At 36.3% G+C, this 18,230-nt stretch overlaps 1 protein-coding gene across 2 annotated transcripts in view; it reads left to right on the top strand.

Annotated features, from left to right (window-relative positions):
- Positions 1–4,289: 4,289 nt before the first annotated feature.
- LOC136033770 (oxidative stress-induced growth inhibitor 2-like) overlaps positions 4,290–18,230 on the top strand; it is a 28,286-nt gene continuing 14,345 nt past the window's right edge. Inside the window, exons 1-2 of one of the 2 annotated variants that reach the window (XM_065714670.1) lie at positions 4,290–4,484; positions 13,352–13,496. In XM_065714670.1, the coding sequence (XP_065570742.1) occupies positions 13,355–13,496 (142 nt within the window). In that variant the 5' untranslated portion in view covers positions 4,290–4,484; positions 13,352–13,354. Of the gene's footprint in view, positions 4,485–13,351; positions 13,497–18,230 lie in introns of those variants that run through there. The other variant, XM_065714671.1, reaches the window with a different exon arrangement.

Genomic DNA, 18,230 nt, shown 5'->3' with positions numbered 1-18,230 from the left:
TTTTTGTACTCCTTCCAAAGGTTCTGCTTCCTTTTTATTGATTTTAGGACTTCAGATGTTAACCATGGAGCTACAGGTGTTGATCTTTTTGATCGAGGATTTTTTAAAGGAGCTTTTAGACAATAAGACGTGAATTTTTCCTTAACAGTGTCATAAAACCGGCCAAATATGTCATTATAATTGCCTAAACTAATATTTTCTGGTAGAGAAAAGTCCCATTTATATGTACCAAGATCTTCTTTCAATCTATCCAGCTCCACTGGTGAGCAGCAAAATCTCAGTTTATCCTGGGGGACTAATCTTTGTGGATTTTGGAGGACTTGAAACAGGGCTGAAACTGGCAAATGGTCGGAAATGTCAGAAAGCAGTACTTCATTCCTAATGGAGTGTAGCGATGAAAAAATATTGTCAATTAATGCTGCTGACTGGTTTGAAATCCTTATTGGTATGTTTGTACAAGGAGCCAATCCGTACGAAATTAGTAAAGACAAGAGATTAGAAGCCTACCTAGACGACGATTTCGTAAGGTCAAGGTTAAAGTCACCCATCAATATAACTTCATATTTTTCAGCAAGAACTTTTTTCCTAAGAACGTCATCTAATGTTTCAAGAAATTCAGTCACAGATCCGCTTGGAGAACGATATACTTCGCCAATTATTACCCTTTTCTTAGCGTTAATTGGGATTTCAATAAAATGTGACTCAACTATTTTTTCATTATTTATGCATAAATCATGTCTTAGTACAGCCTGAAAATTATTTTGGATGTAAAACCCGAGTCCATCTTTTTTGCCCATCTTACGGTTAAGAAAAATCGACATATAACCGGGGATATCCAAAAGTACCTGATTATTCTCATTCAAAATGTTTCACAGAGACCGATAATTGCTGGGCACGAATCCCTACATAATAATTGAATATCGTCGAATGAAGAATTCAGGCTCTGAATGTCTGGAAAAACATCGCCCCACCCAGCTCCAGAGCCCCAAAATCTCAGCTCCTCCACAAACACGCTATCAATAATATTCACAAAATTTTCATCGAAACTTTTATGAAAAAGTAAAATATATGAAAGCGCCTCTTCACTTCCTATGTTAGAAAGCGCCTCTTCACTTCCTGTAGTCAAGATGTGATAATGACAGTGGCTCAATATTAGCGTCCCAACTAGACGAGTGCTTTTGGAAAGCTATATGGAGTGTTCTATTTTGAGGTAGAACTTGTTTGAGATGATTCGAGTGTCGTGCAGAAAAAATGTTAGCGAAATGAATGGATTCTGGGAGATTTAGAAGGCTAATTCGCTTTAATTAGGAATTCGCTTAGGTAACAATCAAGTATATAGCTTCACTTCGTTGAGCACTAGTGCTTATAAAAATGGTGAAAGCAGTGAAGGTGTAAAATGTAGAATAGCCAAGGTGCAGTATGTTTGTTGAAAAGAGTTTGGTAGAATAGGACGTTTAGTCTGCGAACTAAGACAATAATAATGGAAGCCAGAGTAATGACAGTTGTCAAGCATGGTTCTGAACCGTGGGCACTTCGAAAGCCCGAGGAATATTTGTTAAAAGTTTTCAGAGGAACTATTTTAGGTACTCATTTCACTGACCGTATATTAAACAATAAGATGTACGAATAATTTGGTTCGATCCCTCTTTCCAAGGCTATGATGAAAGAAAAGTTAAAATGGCTTGGTCACGTAAGGCGGATGATAGATTGCTAGAGGGTTTCTGAAATAACCTAGAGATATTGATTAAGATTGGGCTCTTTGGCCTACTGTCTAGGAGTAAACAAAAATCAGGTCGTGCCCAGATAGTATGGAAAGAGACCATAGTTAAGTGTAATTCATTTCCATGATATGCGAGCCCACTAAAAAATCTGAACTCGAAAAAAAGAGTCATGTCCATGAAAAAAAAAGACTCCGAAAAATTCCTCCCGGGGAAATTGTACCCTCTCCCCCCTGTAGAAAATTCTCCCACGACAATTCCCCCTGGAGTATCTTCCATGCATGTAAAAACGTGATCGTATTTTTAAATTCAAAAGTGTTTGAAAAATCACCTTTGAATTATTAACTTACCCATCGAGTGTTATTCGATAATTATCAAACCAATTATAATTAGTTTGGAAGGTAAACTAATTATAATTGGGATGGCTAATTAATTATAATTGTCGAAAATAAAATTTATACCTAAAGCCTTTGCAAGAGTCTACTCAACAGCAAATTAAAATTTCTTGGCGATTGGAAGAACATTGTAGAAATGCGTACCGGACACAGACAGATATATACATTCAGTTTTATATATATTGACTAGCTTACCCGTTGCGTGTTGCTGCTATCACAAAAAAAGGAAATTCAAGGAAAATCCCCCACCTCTTGGGAAATTCTCATTCCGTGGAAAATTCTCCCTCGCGGAAACCCCACCTCTCCCCCCGCACAATAACGATCGTATTTTTAAGTTTGAAATTATTTGAAAAATAATACCCTGCAAAAACTCTTTTTCCACAGAAATGCTTCCAGCGGAAAATCCTTCTTGGACAAAATGTGGGAAGGTGCTAAATCACGCTTTCGCCAGGATTCCATGTGATCTAATTGTTGTAAATCACCTTCCTTTGCCATTTAGATGAATTTACCTTCCCCTTTTAAACTCACCTCCTCACTTCGCGAAATAAATACCTGCGTGTATTTACGGTTTCTGGCATTTGAAAAAAATAGTATGAGAAATAAAATAAATCATAGATAATTTTTTGTAAACCAGGGGGGATTGTCCCGAGATTCCCACTCCCAGTTACTACCATGTCCGTTGGTGCATTTAATACATCTTTCGAGCATGTTCTAGGTGATTGCAGGACTAATGACGGTGGACGTTTGTTTCTCTTTAAAGTATTTAACGTCATTAACAAACTATTGGAAAGAAAGGTTACTTCTTTCACATCTTTAAAATTTTCCTGCAATTGTTTCAATGATTTGGTATTAAATATGAGCTGCAATGGGCCTTTGAGAAATATTCTCAAAGAGGAGGGAGGAGTTTACCATACCTTAAAAAAACAAGTCCTTTATGCTAGTGAAAAAATTGCTTTTAAGACGATTGACATTCAATTCATAATATAGTTAGCTCAGTTCTTTTTTTAGTTAGATCCATATAATTCCATAATTCATAATGAGCGAGGAGAAGGGAAGGACTTTATCCAGCAATGTGCGAGGTAAGTATTGGCTGGCCAATCTGAACTTTCGTTCGAAAGTTCAATTTTGGTGTTGCCATTACCTCATGCACTGCCAGATTTTTACCAACGTTTAGACTCCAACCGATATGGTGGTGGGTTAATATAATCGACTAGTATATTCGTGTATTTTTAACTCGAGTATTCAAGTACATAAAATTGTAGAATTGTTTGGACTGCCACACAATGTAGGGCATTACTTTTATCTTCCATGTCATGCACATTGTGTTGTCTGGGAGTAGTCTCCGAACAATGGAACTAATTTAAATAGCGCCCAAGACGGACGGTGTCATGGATCTTGTGTATGTGTCTTCTCTTTTTTACCCTTTTCATTTGTCGACTTGTATATATATATATATATATATATATATATATATATATATATATATATATATATATATATATATATATATATATATATATATATATATATATATATATATATATACTAGGCTTGTCTGAATCTTATTGTCCCCCTGTGGAGCCCTCTATTTTCCCGAGGAAAGAGTAGCAAACAAAGGTTTTTCAATTGGAGGTTCCTACTTACAACGACAATCAATATATACAAGCCTGCCGCGTGCTAAGTAGCCGGCCTCAAAATCGGCTTCAGTTTTTTTTTTTCCTTAAAACTGGCATATTGACATTACTGGCCACAAAAAAAAACGATCTAAATAGGTCGCAACTTTAATGAAGAATTTGTATTTTTCCCAGGGTAGTTCTATCGAAACTAGACGGGGGATAGTTTTCGTTTTTTCCAGTTTTTGAATAAAAATAAAAAAATTTAATGAAAGTACCCCCTCCAAAAAGCATTTTTTAAGCCTTCAGGGAGGCAAAAAATCTAAGGGGCCACAGCCCGCTCCTCGTAATTGACACCACTAAGGCGCTCTTGGCATAAACACGTCTATACATGTCGATCAATGATAAAAAAAAAAAAAAAAAAAAAATGAGTCAAGGATCAATTTGGTTCTAACTAAAGTTTCGTATCGTTTTAAATTTACAGCTGGTTTATCTATTTAATAAATAGGGATTAATAGCACCGTCATGATGATTCAATGCCTTTTTTCTAGTGGTTCCTTTAAGCGTAATGCTAATCAGTCGCTTTGGAATGGAGCCTAAATTGTAGAAGTGTATATACAACATTTTTTACTCTGAAAAGCCGCTTCTTCAAACATTGATCGGAGAGACAGGACAGTTCTAGTTTTGCCGGCATCTGCATTACAATATTTAATGTGAACCGTCTATATTATGGATTTGCATAACTAAAAACGGTTTATGTAAGTAAATATTATGTAATATAACAGGTAATCAATTAGATTTTGCAGGATGGTAGGCATGGCAGTGGAAAGAAAAATTCTATCTGAAGACTACTCTTGAGAAGGACACATTATAATATCAATAGATCACCCACCCACTCCCCTCCCCATTCAACACCACGTGTGTATAAGTTCTGTCGAGAAGTAAAGTTTTGTTAATGCTGATGAAATAAAACAAGGTATGATGAAAATATAATACTTTATCAAAAAAATTATGTTAAATAGGCTACAACAAAGAATTATGGAAGGGGGCCGCCGAGACCGCATTATATTAAATATGTAGCCTAAACTACACGAATCTAACCAAAATACCAACAAAATATTTAAATTAAAATATAGCTTATGTAGTTTCCCACCGAGCCCAAGCTAACACTGTCTGGTATAAAGACCACGAAAACCGGTTATAACTGGTCTCATGTTTGCGATACAAGATCTTGAGTGTATTGGCTATAAAACAAAAGTACCAAAATGTTTTAAGGACGTATCAAAAATTTATTTAGATATTTTTGTTACGTCTCGAGTCGAATAACGGGGCTCACATCTGGTATCCTCTCCTCTTGTGCATACGGCCTTGATGACACATTTCTTACCTTATTATACACAAAAAAAAACTATGTTAATTATATTTCCAGGGTTGCTTTCGTATTAATCTACGCTTTTCTCAGTTTTAAATATACCTGAGAGATGTAACGGACCGTCGTAAGAGGGTGGGGCGCAACTCTCATAGTTTTAGCCATTATATCTGGAAGGTGTTTCATGAGGAGCTGAGCTCAATGGTGAACTAGAACTGAATGGTATTACCCTGATATTTCCTTCTAAGGAGCATTAGAAGCTATTAGGAGCATTAGAGTATTAGGGGGTCACAATACTCCTTAAAAACAAATAATTATGTATCTATCTTTTTATTTGATAGGTATAGAATGGTGATTTAAAGCCATAAAGCCTTTAGTTCTGAAAATGCAATTCCTGTTATTTGAGTAGAATTTTGAGCAATATCTTTGTTTTTTTTTTTAATTTAGGAAATGTATTTGCATATCTTTAAAACCATATAAAATGGAATTGAGCAAAGTTATGAAACTAAAAACAATTTTGTTGTACTTCAATTAAGCAGAAGATGTATTTTGCAAGGTTTCACTTTTATAACACACATATTTTTAAAGGTCAGGGTCCTCTAGAGGGAGAAGGAGTGGAGGTAGTTGCTTTAAAATACCTTCCCGGGGCATACTTTAGTCTGTAGATTCATCCCTGAAAGTTTCATTTTCCTAACCTAAACCCTTTCTGAGATAGCAAGAAGTCAATTAACTAGAATTTTACCTATTTAAATTCTCAGTGTTTCAAACTGTGGAGATTTCTTATTATTATTATTTTTTTACTCTTTAGACCTCCCGATATTCTGTTCAAACGTTTAAATCTTGAGATGTCTGTTTTGCACAAAAGTTAAAAATTTGAAATTTGACTCAGATTTAGCATCAGGTGAGAGAATTGTCCTGTAAAATTTGTGATGTATAAACAACTAATCATGGAAATATGATTGGCTGACATTTATCAAACTAAGTATAAAAATCCTCAGCGGTATATATAGCAGTTTATTGAGAAGGTGAGAAATTCTGAAGTAATATTGTAGTTGCATTCCGTTTCCGTTTGTGTGAATTTCCACTTTTTGTCAACATTGTATTTTAAATGTTTGAATAAACAAGAGCTAAGAGCTCATATGGCACTTGTGACGAGGCGAGAAGAGCTAAGAGCCAAGAGATCATATGGTATGAGCTCTAACAAAATTCTATGAATCAATAGATTGATTTAAAAAGGAAAATAAGAGGCTTAATACCGGTCAGGATTTAAAATAAGAGCTCTGAGTCACGATGATATCAAAATTCATTAAGATCCGATCACCCACTCGTAAGTTATAAATACCTGATTTTTTCTATTTTTTCCTCTCCCTTTAGCCCCCCAGATGGTCGAATCTGAGAAAACGACTTTATCAAGTCAAATTGTGCAGCTCCCTGACACGCCTACCAATTTTCATCGTCCTAACACGTCCAGAAGCACCAAACTCGCCAAATCACTGAACCCCTCCCCCCAACTCCTCCAAAGAGAGCGAATCCAGTACGATTCTGTCAATCACGTATCAAGGACATTTGTTTATTCTATCCACCAAGCTTCATCCCGATTCCTCCAATCCAAGTGTTTTTCCAAGATTTCCCCCTCCAACTCCCCCCAATATCAAAGGATCTGGTCGGGATTTGGAATCAGAGCTCTGAGACATAAATTCCTTCTAAAAATCAAATTTCATTAAGATCCGATCATCTATTCGTAAGATAAAAATACTCCAATTTTCACGTTTTCCAAGAATTCCGGTTTCCCCCTCCAACTCCCCCTAATGTCGCAGGATCTGGTCGGAATTTAAAATTAGAACTTCAAAGCACAAGATCCTTAAAGCACAAGGTCACCCTTTCGTAAGTTACAAATACCTCAATTTTCAAAATTACCCCCCCCCCCCCCCCCCAATTCCACCAAAGAGAGCAGATCCGGTCCGGTTATATCAGTCACGTATCTTAGACAGGTTTCTATTCTTCCCATCCAGTTTCATCCTGATCTCACCGCTTTAAGTATTTTCTAAGATTTCCGGTCCCCCCAACTGCCCCCCCCCCCAATTACGCTTGATCCGGTTGAGATTTAAAATAAGAGATCTGAGTTACGAGGTCCTTCTAAATATGAAGTTTCATGAAGATCCGATCACTCCTTCTTAAGTTAAAAATACGTCATTTTTTCTTATTTTTCAGAATTAACCCCCCCTCCCAATAGAGTGGATCCGTTCCAATTATGTAAATCACGTATGTCAGACTTCTGCTTATTTTTCCCACCAAGTTTCATCCCGATCCCTCCAATCTAAGCGTTTTCCATGATGTTAGGTTTCCCCACCCCAAATTTCCCCCAATGTCACCAGATCCGGTCAGGATTTAAAATAAGAGCTCTGAGACACGATATCCTTCTAAATATCAAATTTCATTGAGATCCGATCACCCGTTCGTAAGTTAAAAATACCTCATTTTTCTAATTTTTCAGAATTAACCCCTCCCCCAACTACCCCAAAGAGAGCGGATCCGTTCCGGTTATGTCAATCATGTATCTAGGACTCGTGATTATTTTTCCCACCAAGTTTCATCCCGATCCCTCCACTCTAAGTGTTTTCCAAGTTTTAGGTTTACCCCTCCCAACTCCCCCCCCCCCAATGTCTTCAGATCCGGTCGGGTTTAAAATAAGAGCTCTGAGCCACGATATCCTTCTAAATATCAAATTTCATTGAGATCCGATCACCCGTTTGTAAGTTAAAAATACCTCATTTTTTCTATTTTTTCAGAATTACCCCCCCCCCCCCAACCTCCCCAAAGAGAGCGGATCCGTTCCGATTATATCAATCATGTATCTGGGACTTGTGCTTATTTTTCCCATCAAGTTTTATTCCGATCCCTCCACTCTAAGTGTTTTCCAAGATTTTAGGTTTACCCCCTCCAACTCCCCCCAATGTCATCAGATCTGGTCGGGATTTAAAATAAGAGCTCTGAGACACAATATAATTCCAAACATCAAATTTCATTAAGATTCAATCACCCGCTCAAAGTTAAAAATACTTCATTTTTTCCGAATTAACCGCCCCCCCCCCCAGATGGTCAAATCGGGAAAACGACTATTTCTAATTTAATCTGGTCCGGTCCCTGATACGCTTGCGAAATTTCATCGTCCTAGCTTACCTGGAAGTGCCTAAAGTAGCAAAACCGGGACCGACAGAATTTGCGATTGCTATATGTCACTTGGTTAATACCAGGTGCCATAAAAATCGATGCCATTCCACTGATTCAAACTGAGGATTCAGAGACCTATCTACACCAGCTAGAAAAAAAATAAACACATAATTAGTTGCCTTCTTCTATAAGCAGTTTTTCTAAAATATATTCTTATGTTTTAGGATGAACAGTGGAGGTGATATATCATATAATGCAGAGCCTTAATGAGATGAAAATAAGAAGTAAAGTGTCCACCATTTGCTCACAAAATCCAAAACTTAAATTAATAATCTTTGCACTTCTCACACATTCACTCTCAATTATACAAATCCCCTAAGAAACAACAATGTTGTAAAAACCACCCCGCTTCGCAAAAAAAGCAAACCCAAAAAAAACAAAACAGACAGCCAAAAAAGTAATGATGTCAATTTCTTCACCTCAGTGCCATAGCAAGACCCGAAAACAAATTTTTGACACTAAAAAGAAGTAAATATTTTGCTTTTCTGCCCCGTTGTGACAGCACAATCCTGAAATACCATTCCGACAGCCTAAAAAAGTTAGGATTTTAAATTTCCCTCCTTGTTATTACGAAACGAATATTTTCGCCTCCCAGTTGGTTTTTGTGGTAATGCGGACTGATTCCCTTGATAAACCTAAATTTAATTAAATACTTGATGGTAATTAAATTATTTGATGGTATGCGTCATTGGTAAAATTTAACAGAGACCGCAAAGGTAACTAAAACTTTGTTTCAAACTTGTTTGAAACAAAATAACTTTTGTCCCAAACCAGAGCCAGCGGTCCCAACCACAAATCTCCCAACTATGTCGGGGGGGGGGACTCTCTGGATTTGCCACTGCTTCTCTCCTCCTTGCATGTCCCTGTACATCCTTCCAAAAATCTTAAATGGAAAACTGGGGAATGTTAAAAAAAAGCCAGATCAGGGCTCTAAGCCGTAATTTTTTCGCAATCACACTTGTCCCTTCAAAAGTCTCTGACCCCCAACCTAGATTTGGCTGGAAATCTTTCTGCAGTTTCCAGTTCAATTCCCAAGTAGTTTGCTGTTTTAATACATTTGCTTTCATTATAGGCTTTTCGCACAGATAAAGATGAAAATCGATATAGGTGTAGGCTTTATTTATTACTAATTACATTACCACCTATCCAGGGGAATTTTTGACTGGAAGCGGCCCACAGATCGCATGTTGAACAACACGATAAGGTTTATCAAACTTGTGAATTTGATAAGACAAGTGGTGATTTCTCACAAAGCAAAAACCTTGGTTTCGAGGCCTAAATCTACCATAGCAACACTAAATGCAAAAAACCTGTTCATAATTTATACAGACATATAAAATAGGCTATCTTTTTCCGACACTGATAGGTATAGTAAAAGATTTAAAACCATGGAACTAGTCCAATAATAATGATCGTGTCAAATTAATTATATAATATCTTATTGGCATCACATTGAACGGATTGACTGGTATAGGCCGTGCACTAATTCAAAATATAGTTACGTAAGTTTAATTTTAAATTGGGGAACTCAAAGGTTTGGTTTTAAGCAGGGACGTAGCTTACATTATTTTTATTGAAGGGGGTGCTATTGAAGTAGTAGTGCGTGTATAGCGGTGCTATTCAAACACGCTGCTTGGAGAATTTGAAAAAATAACGCAATACGTTATAAACAGTAAACACGCATTAAACAGTCATTATAAGCACTGGGGCTTGGCTTTGACTAAAATTATCAGCAATGAGCTGCTGCAGACGATAGCGGTATATCGTATAAAAGCTTTCGGATGGGCGAAAGTTAATGACGTATACACTCGTTTTTTTCGCCAGATTCACCACTAATCATGCATTACATGCCCCCCTCACTTCCGTAACCCCCACCCCAAGCACAGGATGCTCAACCTCGTAATTGAACCAAGCTCTTTTCTAATAGCCGTTGGTAGCGCGCTATTCATTTGCTCGTAATTTTGAATCGATTTTGACTCGGTAATATTTAGTTTGCAGTACTAAACTCTTGATATACGCGATTTATTGAAATATTATCTATGATTTTTTATTAAATTGATTTTTTTTTGTGCGTTCGCCGATTTGTATTAATAATTAGTATTGATATCAGCGGGCCACATAAGGCCGAAACGAAAATTATAGGAATTATAATTTATAGGTTGTCTAAGAAAAGATACAGGATAAGTCAAGTATTGCCACAGATCGTGTACAATTATAGCGTGATATATCCCCCACATTTAAATGGTGACCGTATTTCAAATTTGAAAGTATTCGAAAAATAAAGTTAGAATTATTATACCTATCCGTTGGGTTTGACAAAGATTATCCAGAAATTCTGAACAATTCTTGGCATCATTGCGGCAGAAACCTTAAATTAATTAAAAATTGCCAGAGATGCGAAAACAAAGGGAAAATCGACTCTTCTAGAGTTTGAAAATTACCTTCTCCTTTGTATCTTTGTTTAAAAAAAGAATTCAATAAAAATTACGCAAAATATTTTCTTGTGTAAATCAGGGTATGGGGGTATACATTTCCGGGGAGGTACACTGAATATCATTTTTGTGTCTATAATTACCTTCACCAGCTAATCTCGGTGTCCTATTGCAGCATGATAAAACTGATAGCAATATAAAAAGAGGTTACCGCTTATACATGCAAAAAAATTTATAAATTGTAAGTAAAATATACATATTTTGTTTAAATTTACTTTATTCTATTCTCAGCAGACATTTCGTACAGCAGGCTGATGCAGAGATAAATTCCCATAAGCAGCGCTTGCGCTGCACTGCGACTAATTTCAGTCATAATTATTAGCACATTCATGTCCATTCTTTTTTGAGCTGATTAAAGAAATATTTAGAAAACGAAAATGAAGTCAGCATGGTATTATACATAAAGGCAGTACTAAATTTATGGATTAGTAAGTGAATCCGAAACGTAAGGAGTACTTTGTTCTCGTCGCTTGTTAGGCGTTTGAATTACAAATAACAGAATTTGGCGTTGACGAAATTAGAATTTTGAGTTTATATTTACTAATATTATCAGCCCTTACTATTTCAATGACAAATAAGAAAATCTGAGTATGCGTGGTAATGTGTTTATTTTTTTTTCCCAGGGGTGATCGTATAGACCCAGTGGTCCTAGAATGTTGCGAGAGGGCTCGTTCTAACGGAAATGAAAATTTCTAGTGGCCTTTTTCCTCATCAACGTCCTGCTCTTTACGCTAAAGTTTTTTACTGTTTAAAAAGTAGAGTTGAGAGAAATAGTCAAACTTTAGCGTAAAGAGTGAGACGTTGATGAGGAAGCAGTCCCTTTCATATACGAAGTAATTTCTGTTCGTTTTAAGTTTTAATGTCGCTCCTTACTTTCAGTTAAAAAAAAAAACTTGTTTTTTTTTTATTTATTCTAGTTATAGTACGAATATCATTATAAAAAGCACTAAATCTTATTTTCTTTTACAATGATTTCTTTTTCATTCGGGAAATTATATTCACATATTTACCTTCTTACTCTTCATTCCATATCTGTCCTATTTGCAGATTTAGAGGCTGTATTCATTTCCATTTTTGAAAGTTTTAAAACAAGAGAATCTAATCTCGAATGGATAGATTTTAGGAAGTAAAAGCACCTTAAATATCAAAGGGGAAATTGACCTGAGGTGGCGAAACAGGAAGCATAGAACATTGTTCAATTTTGCCATTAACTAGTCTCACATTTTTACTTGATGATAAGGTTTCAAAGGTAGTGTGTTTGGAAAATTGTTTATGTGGAACATATTATGAAGTGTAATGGACTTCCTATTTTTCTCGTTTTCCGTATATTAAAAACGAGCATGGATTAATTTAAAAAATTATCTGCTCAAAGTAAATAGCAAATTTGACACTTAAAATGAGCCACAGTTTTAAAGGTACTTAATAAATTATAGTTTAAATTAAATTATAGTTAACAGTTAAATTATTGAAGGGGACTGCCCCCTCCTTCCCTCAACGACGCCACTAGTTTTAAGAACAGGTATTGGGCATCTACACTTCGAATTTTGTGGGTGGGGAGGGAGGTGAGTATTTTGGGACAGATTCAGAAGAAAAAAAATGCAAAAACTGTTGAATTTTATGGAAATAAGATATTATTACGAGTGCCACCATCAGAGCCGTTCCTAGTGTTGGTGTTTGTGGTGCCCAGGAAAAATTAGTTACAGTGACCCCCTCCTGATTCAGGACTGTAGCTGACCCGGGAAAAAGGAAGGCAATAAAAAAACTTCTGTTCAGAACCTAGTGTTTAGTTACCATCACATCTATGTATTAGGAAATTGCCTCCGTGGCAAAATGTCCTCGTGGCATCCTTGGTTATCAAGTACCATTCTCTCTTCTCTCTCTCTCTCTCTCTCTCTCTCTCTCTCTCTCTCTCTCTCTCTCTCTCTCTCTCTATCTATCTATCTCACTTTCTCTCTGTTTCTATCTCTCTCTCTCTATCCTTATCTCTCTCTTTCTCTCTCTCCCACTCTATTTGTGCCTGGAAATCGTCATATTTTTCTCAACGAATCGAAATGTTTCACTTTTTGTATATTTTTTTCTTCTCCTAATTGAAGACGAGGAAAAGGTGCAAATATTCTGTATACCCCCCTTCAGGTCCCTGAAATAGTTAGGTAACTTTAATAGTTAGGTACTTTAATAAATTTTCGTCTCTTATATGTTTTCATACCGTCATCGATACAAACAGATTATATTTAATTTAAATAAAAATAAAAAGATGCTACACTAGTACAAGCAATCAATAGTATCGCCAAAACAAATTAGGCCAACGCAGCACCTCCATCCAACGCTATGAGCTTCACCCTTTACTCTCTCCTATAAAGTTTCCTTCCTGTGAGTATTTTCTTCATAGCTCTTCTAACCTAATGCTGAGACTATTGTTTAAATTAATGCGATTATTATTAGAGAAGGATAACAGAGAAGCATGAGGTTTTCTTAGAAAATCAAAGAAACTCCTGAAACTCGGAATTATGATTTCTATATGTCATTTTTTCAGAAAATGGTGGTACAAAAGCGTTTCCAGCGACGTCGGTCATATTCATCCAGTTTAACTTCGTATGAAACTGTTGATAGTCCCCGAATTAGAGCTAATTCAACAAGTGATCAAGTTAAACCCGAAATTAAGCCCGTTGTTGTTATAGGTAAACATTTTCTGTTTTATGGCAAAACTAATTAGCAAACGAAATGGGGTCAATACCCTAGAAAATTATCGTTCATTTGTGTGTAAATGCAAAAAATTAAGTCTTTAAGACGGGCTTTGCTATCACCTTTACCGATATTGATATTCTTCCATCAAAGTACTAAGAGGTTCTACTCATGGCCGTTTCTGTCTAGTATCTGATATTGCAGTTGACTGAAAAGTACTGACAAATACTTCAGTCAACTTTTTTGGTCCTTCCAGCGGAGGGTTGAATTTTTCATTTATGAAGGAGGCACATACAGAAGAATTTGATTTAAGGGGGGGCAGGTTTTCTAAAAAAAATACAACACCAGTGAACTATATGAAAAAACTCGATACTTAATTTTTTTTTTAATCCTGGGATTTGGAGACGTAAGTCCCGTCCCACTTGTATGCTCCTGGTAAAACAGATCAATATCGTTTTCTGATTTCTACCATACGGACTGACTGTTGTTGCAATATAAAAATGAAATATCCCTATTCCAATGAACAAGTTTCTTCAGTTTTAGTCAATTCTTCCGGGTATTCACCTTTTAATCGTAAAAGGATTTTTTTTTTTTTTAATTTCTCCGTTTATACCGCACAGGTGAAAAAAAAATATCATTTCCGTGTAAATATCTTCTTGTGAAAATATCAAATGGTTCCATTGACATAACGACAATGAACCAGGGTTGCCAACTGCTGACGTCCAAAAAGAATGCAAATCAAGGTTAAAAAAGAGTGATTTTTGCACAATGAGAGTGCAAAAAAAAAAGAATTTGCATGCGCGCGGCTACCGCTGCTTGTGCATTACCTCTGAGGTATAAAAGCGTGCATTTCAAATGAAAAGTAAGCAAGTTGGTAACCCTGTTCCTTGGGTTAATTACGCTTCTGACGAAGTTTCCAACTATTGATTTGAAAGTGAATGAAAAATAAAACTTAAAAAGAGTAATTTTCACTCTTCTGCATCTCCTTTGAGCTAAAAAAGAGTGCATTTCGCACGAAAAGTGTGCAAGTTGGCAACCCTGTAGTGAATGCAAACAGACGGAATATTGGCAGTACTTTCACTGGGAAAACATCTAAGAGATAACGAAAAGAAATAAAAAAAAACTCCTACATGATAGTTCGTATTTGATGTATTTGCCCTTTCTCCCAAATCTTTCCGTAATGTTAGACTTAGGTCTAACTGCCTTAGTTTCAGGTCAAAACATTTAGTGAATTACTATCCTCCAAGGTTAATATTTCCGGCAGTGAGTGATTTCAAACTTCTTATAATTAGATTAATAAGATTGCTGACTTGCATGCCAAATAATGCTAAAAATATAATGCTAAAAATTTGATGCGGTCTAGCGATCGTTCGCAGTATTACCTCGGGATCAGGAATCTGGCCCACAAGTATTATTTGCGAAACACACAAGTATCTCTTTTTTAGTCCCGTGCGTTTGTGTAATATCGATGCTCATGCGCATGTATAGCGGGTATTAGAAACTGGACCAGGAGTGCGAAATTCGAGCCAGAACCCAGAAGTGTTTTGAAATTCTGATTTTCTGAAAAATAAACGTAGTTTTTCTTCCTTTTCTCTTCAAGTTCTTTACGGTTTTCAACACTGGGCAGGTGTCAGACAGAATGAAAGTGTAGGTTTTTGTAGATATACCAAGCTTTGACCTTTGTGTTTAGCCATATGTGTTATGGTTGCAGCAGTAGCTGTAACCTAGTAAAGAGCGAACCACAGCCCATAGTAACCGAAAGCTAAAAAACGCGTTTAGAAAAAAACCGCCTAGTGAAAAATATTGCCATCTGCTACTGATTTTGGAATGCTAACTATTAGGCCTATTTTGGCTCGTCTTAAAAATAGAAGTTTATTGCGAAAAGAAATTTATGGTGATTTCCAAAAAAAGCCTGAGACCCTCAAATTGGCGTCAGATCAAAATTAGAAATGTGCTAGTAGAATCAGCATGGTCGAAAACTTAGTAGAGGGAAATTGTAGTCCCCCACCATAAACAACAAGGAAATTCCCTTTTTTGCATGTGTAGCACTGATCTGTCTTCTGTTCTTTTTTTTTCTCAGGGTTAGCGGGTCAACAGAAAATCATAGAGAGATGCTTAACGGCTCATTCAAAAACTATTTCTCATATCTACATGCTTTTTATAAATTCCACCGTCTGCAAGTGCCATATGGCACTAAAAATGGCATTTTTTGTTCTATTTCTCTAGGGGTGGGGGCTAGCGGGCTACTAGAACATCTTAGACACTAGAACATCTTAGACAGATTTTTAATTGCTCACATAAAAGATACTGCTCATATATACGCTCTTCCTATAAATTCCACCATCTAGAAGTTGCAAATGGCACTAAAAATGGCACTTTTGAGTACCATGTTTCAAGTTTAAAAGCTGGTGCTAGTGGGCAACCGGAACTTTTTAGGGTGATGTTTAACGGCTCATTTGAAAGCTATTGCTCAAATCTACTCGATTTTTATCGATTTTGTCATCCGTAAGGGCAATATAGCACTAAAAAAAAGGTGCCACTTCTCAAGCAGAAAAGCTTGGAAGTATAAAACGATGTCATTTTAATAATTATGGTCCAAAACCCTTAACTAAAGGTTTGTAAGAACACTTCCTGTTTTTTCCTCCTCCAAGCCCCCTCAATGAGCTCTGCAATTATGGTCCTACAAAAACCAATATGTCAAATCAGAGCCCTGGTTCTGTTGGAGTTCAAATCAGAGTGTCCAGCGTTCGATTCCTGCTTGGGTATTTTATTTCAATCACGGATTTGTCCCTTCTGTATGATTTTTTTTTTTTAGATAATTCATTATTTTTGTGATATTATGCACTTATTTTTTAAACTTGTCAAGCATATTGATTCAAAAGGGAATAGAGGTCATCCAGTGGAGTAATTTAGTCAAATTCCTGGGGGGACTTGGAGCCATGTTTCCCAAATCAAGTGAAAATGACAGAGAAAATTGAAAATGAGCCATATAGTAATAAAAAAGGTAAAGATGTACTAAAGAAAACTGACTCGTTTCAGGTTATGCTTGAATTTTGCAGGCTTATCTTAGTTTTGGCAATACTTTGGAGGAACTAAATTTCAGCTGCGGGGGGGGGGGAACTGGAGGCTGGGGAACTGAGGTCTGGGAGGGACAGTTGCCCTCTTCCCCATAGCAAATTACGTCCCTGATCCCAATCAAATGCCACTTAGGAGTTGGACTACTTAAAGTTGTATATTAAAATAATTTTGATTATGTGTTGAAAACCTTGAAAATCTTTCTTAGAAAAATAGTTACTTATAGAACGCCAAGGAAATCGATAAAAATCTTAAAAATTATTTCTTAGTGTGTAGTTCATTCTTAATATAGAAGAACTTCTATATTTCTATGTTTTTGCCTGCTCTGCACGGCATTAAAATTATTTAAACGCTAAACCTAAACCAATGTCGGTTCCAATGTTGGAATAATCAGCTAGCTCCATAGTACATTCCTGTTTTCTGTGCCTAAACGTATATTGCTTTGTAAAGTATGAATAATAATTTTTTTTTGTCGTTATCTTGACGTTTTGAAGGAATACTCAGCTTCTTCCATATAAATATGGTTCATATTTCTAATAGTAAAAGAGTATTAAAAAATGAACAGAATTTTGTAATTGTTATATTGATTTTTCTATTACAATGGATCTTTCAACATTTCATGGTTACAACATCCATGATTTACAACGGATTTTTCAATATAACCTCTTTCATTGTCATATAAATTCTCTAGGAGATGCTTCCATCCTTCTCAACAATTTTTAAAGAAATCAAGAGATCCCCCCAACCTCCTAAAAATTCCACAAGTACAACTCCTTCAGAGTCATGAAAAACCGTTGCCAATACCCTGTTGACAAAATTTTCACGTATTTTTTGAATGTCCCTCGTTTTGTTGCATTTTGTGGTACTGAGATTATTTGGCCAAAAATATGACCAGCTGATTTGGCGAAATGCACACGCAGTTTGGACTGAGTTATGTTTCCTTTATTTTTTTAGTATTTACGTTTTTTATTGTCTTATTTATTAGGTATCGCTCCCGAAAACGCCTTCAAAAACTACTACTACTACTACTAATAACTCACTGCAGCACCAAGCTGCCTGAGGCCAACACAGCTACGCACGCTCCTCCTCCAACCTAATCTATTTAAAGCCTCCCTCTTTATATCCTCCCAGTTCCGTCGCAAAACAGTTATTAGCTGTTAACTCACGCCTGCTTTGTTCTCAGCTCGCATAATGGAGGAACTAAGTTTTCTAGGAGGCGACAAAAACTTTACCATAACAAATTATGGTAAATAAAATTTTACCATATTTTTTTTTGTTTGTTTGCTTTATCTTTGAGCACAGAATTGTAAAACTGAACACAAAATAAACTCTCGGTGCATATTTAAGCACAAAAAAAGATTTCTTTTTTATTGAGCAGGGGAGGGTACTCGAGCATCACTTATAGCCTTATTGTGTTGAAACCACTATGTGAGGTGTGCATACAGCAAGTACGATTAATACCATGGAAAGGGCTTTGATTTTACCTGTTAACCCAACTCTGCAAAGTTTTATTTTACACAATTAGAACAGTATATTTTCCTGTTTTCTGCCATTTCTTGAAGAGTATAGTAGGGGCCATGGATCTTCTGATATCCCTCAGATGGCGGGCACTGTAGTGGAAAAGTTGCAGACAAAGCTATTTGATCCCCCAATAT

This window comes from Artemia franciscana, chromosome 12 (assembly GCF_032884065.1).
Source record: "Artemia franciscana chromosome 12, ASM3288406v1, whole genome shotgun sequence".
NCBI classification, from domain to species: domain Eukaryota; kingdom Metazoa; phylum Arthropoda; class Branchiopoda; order Anostraca; family Artemiidae; genus Artemia; species Artemia franciscana.
This window is presented reverse-complemented; position numbering and strand designations above follow the sequence as displayed.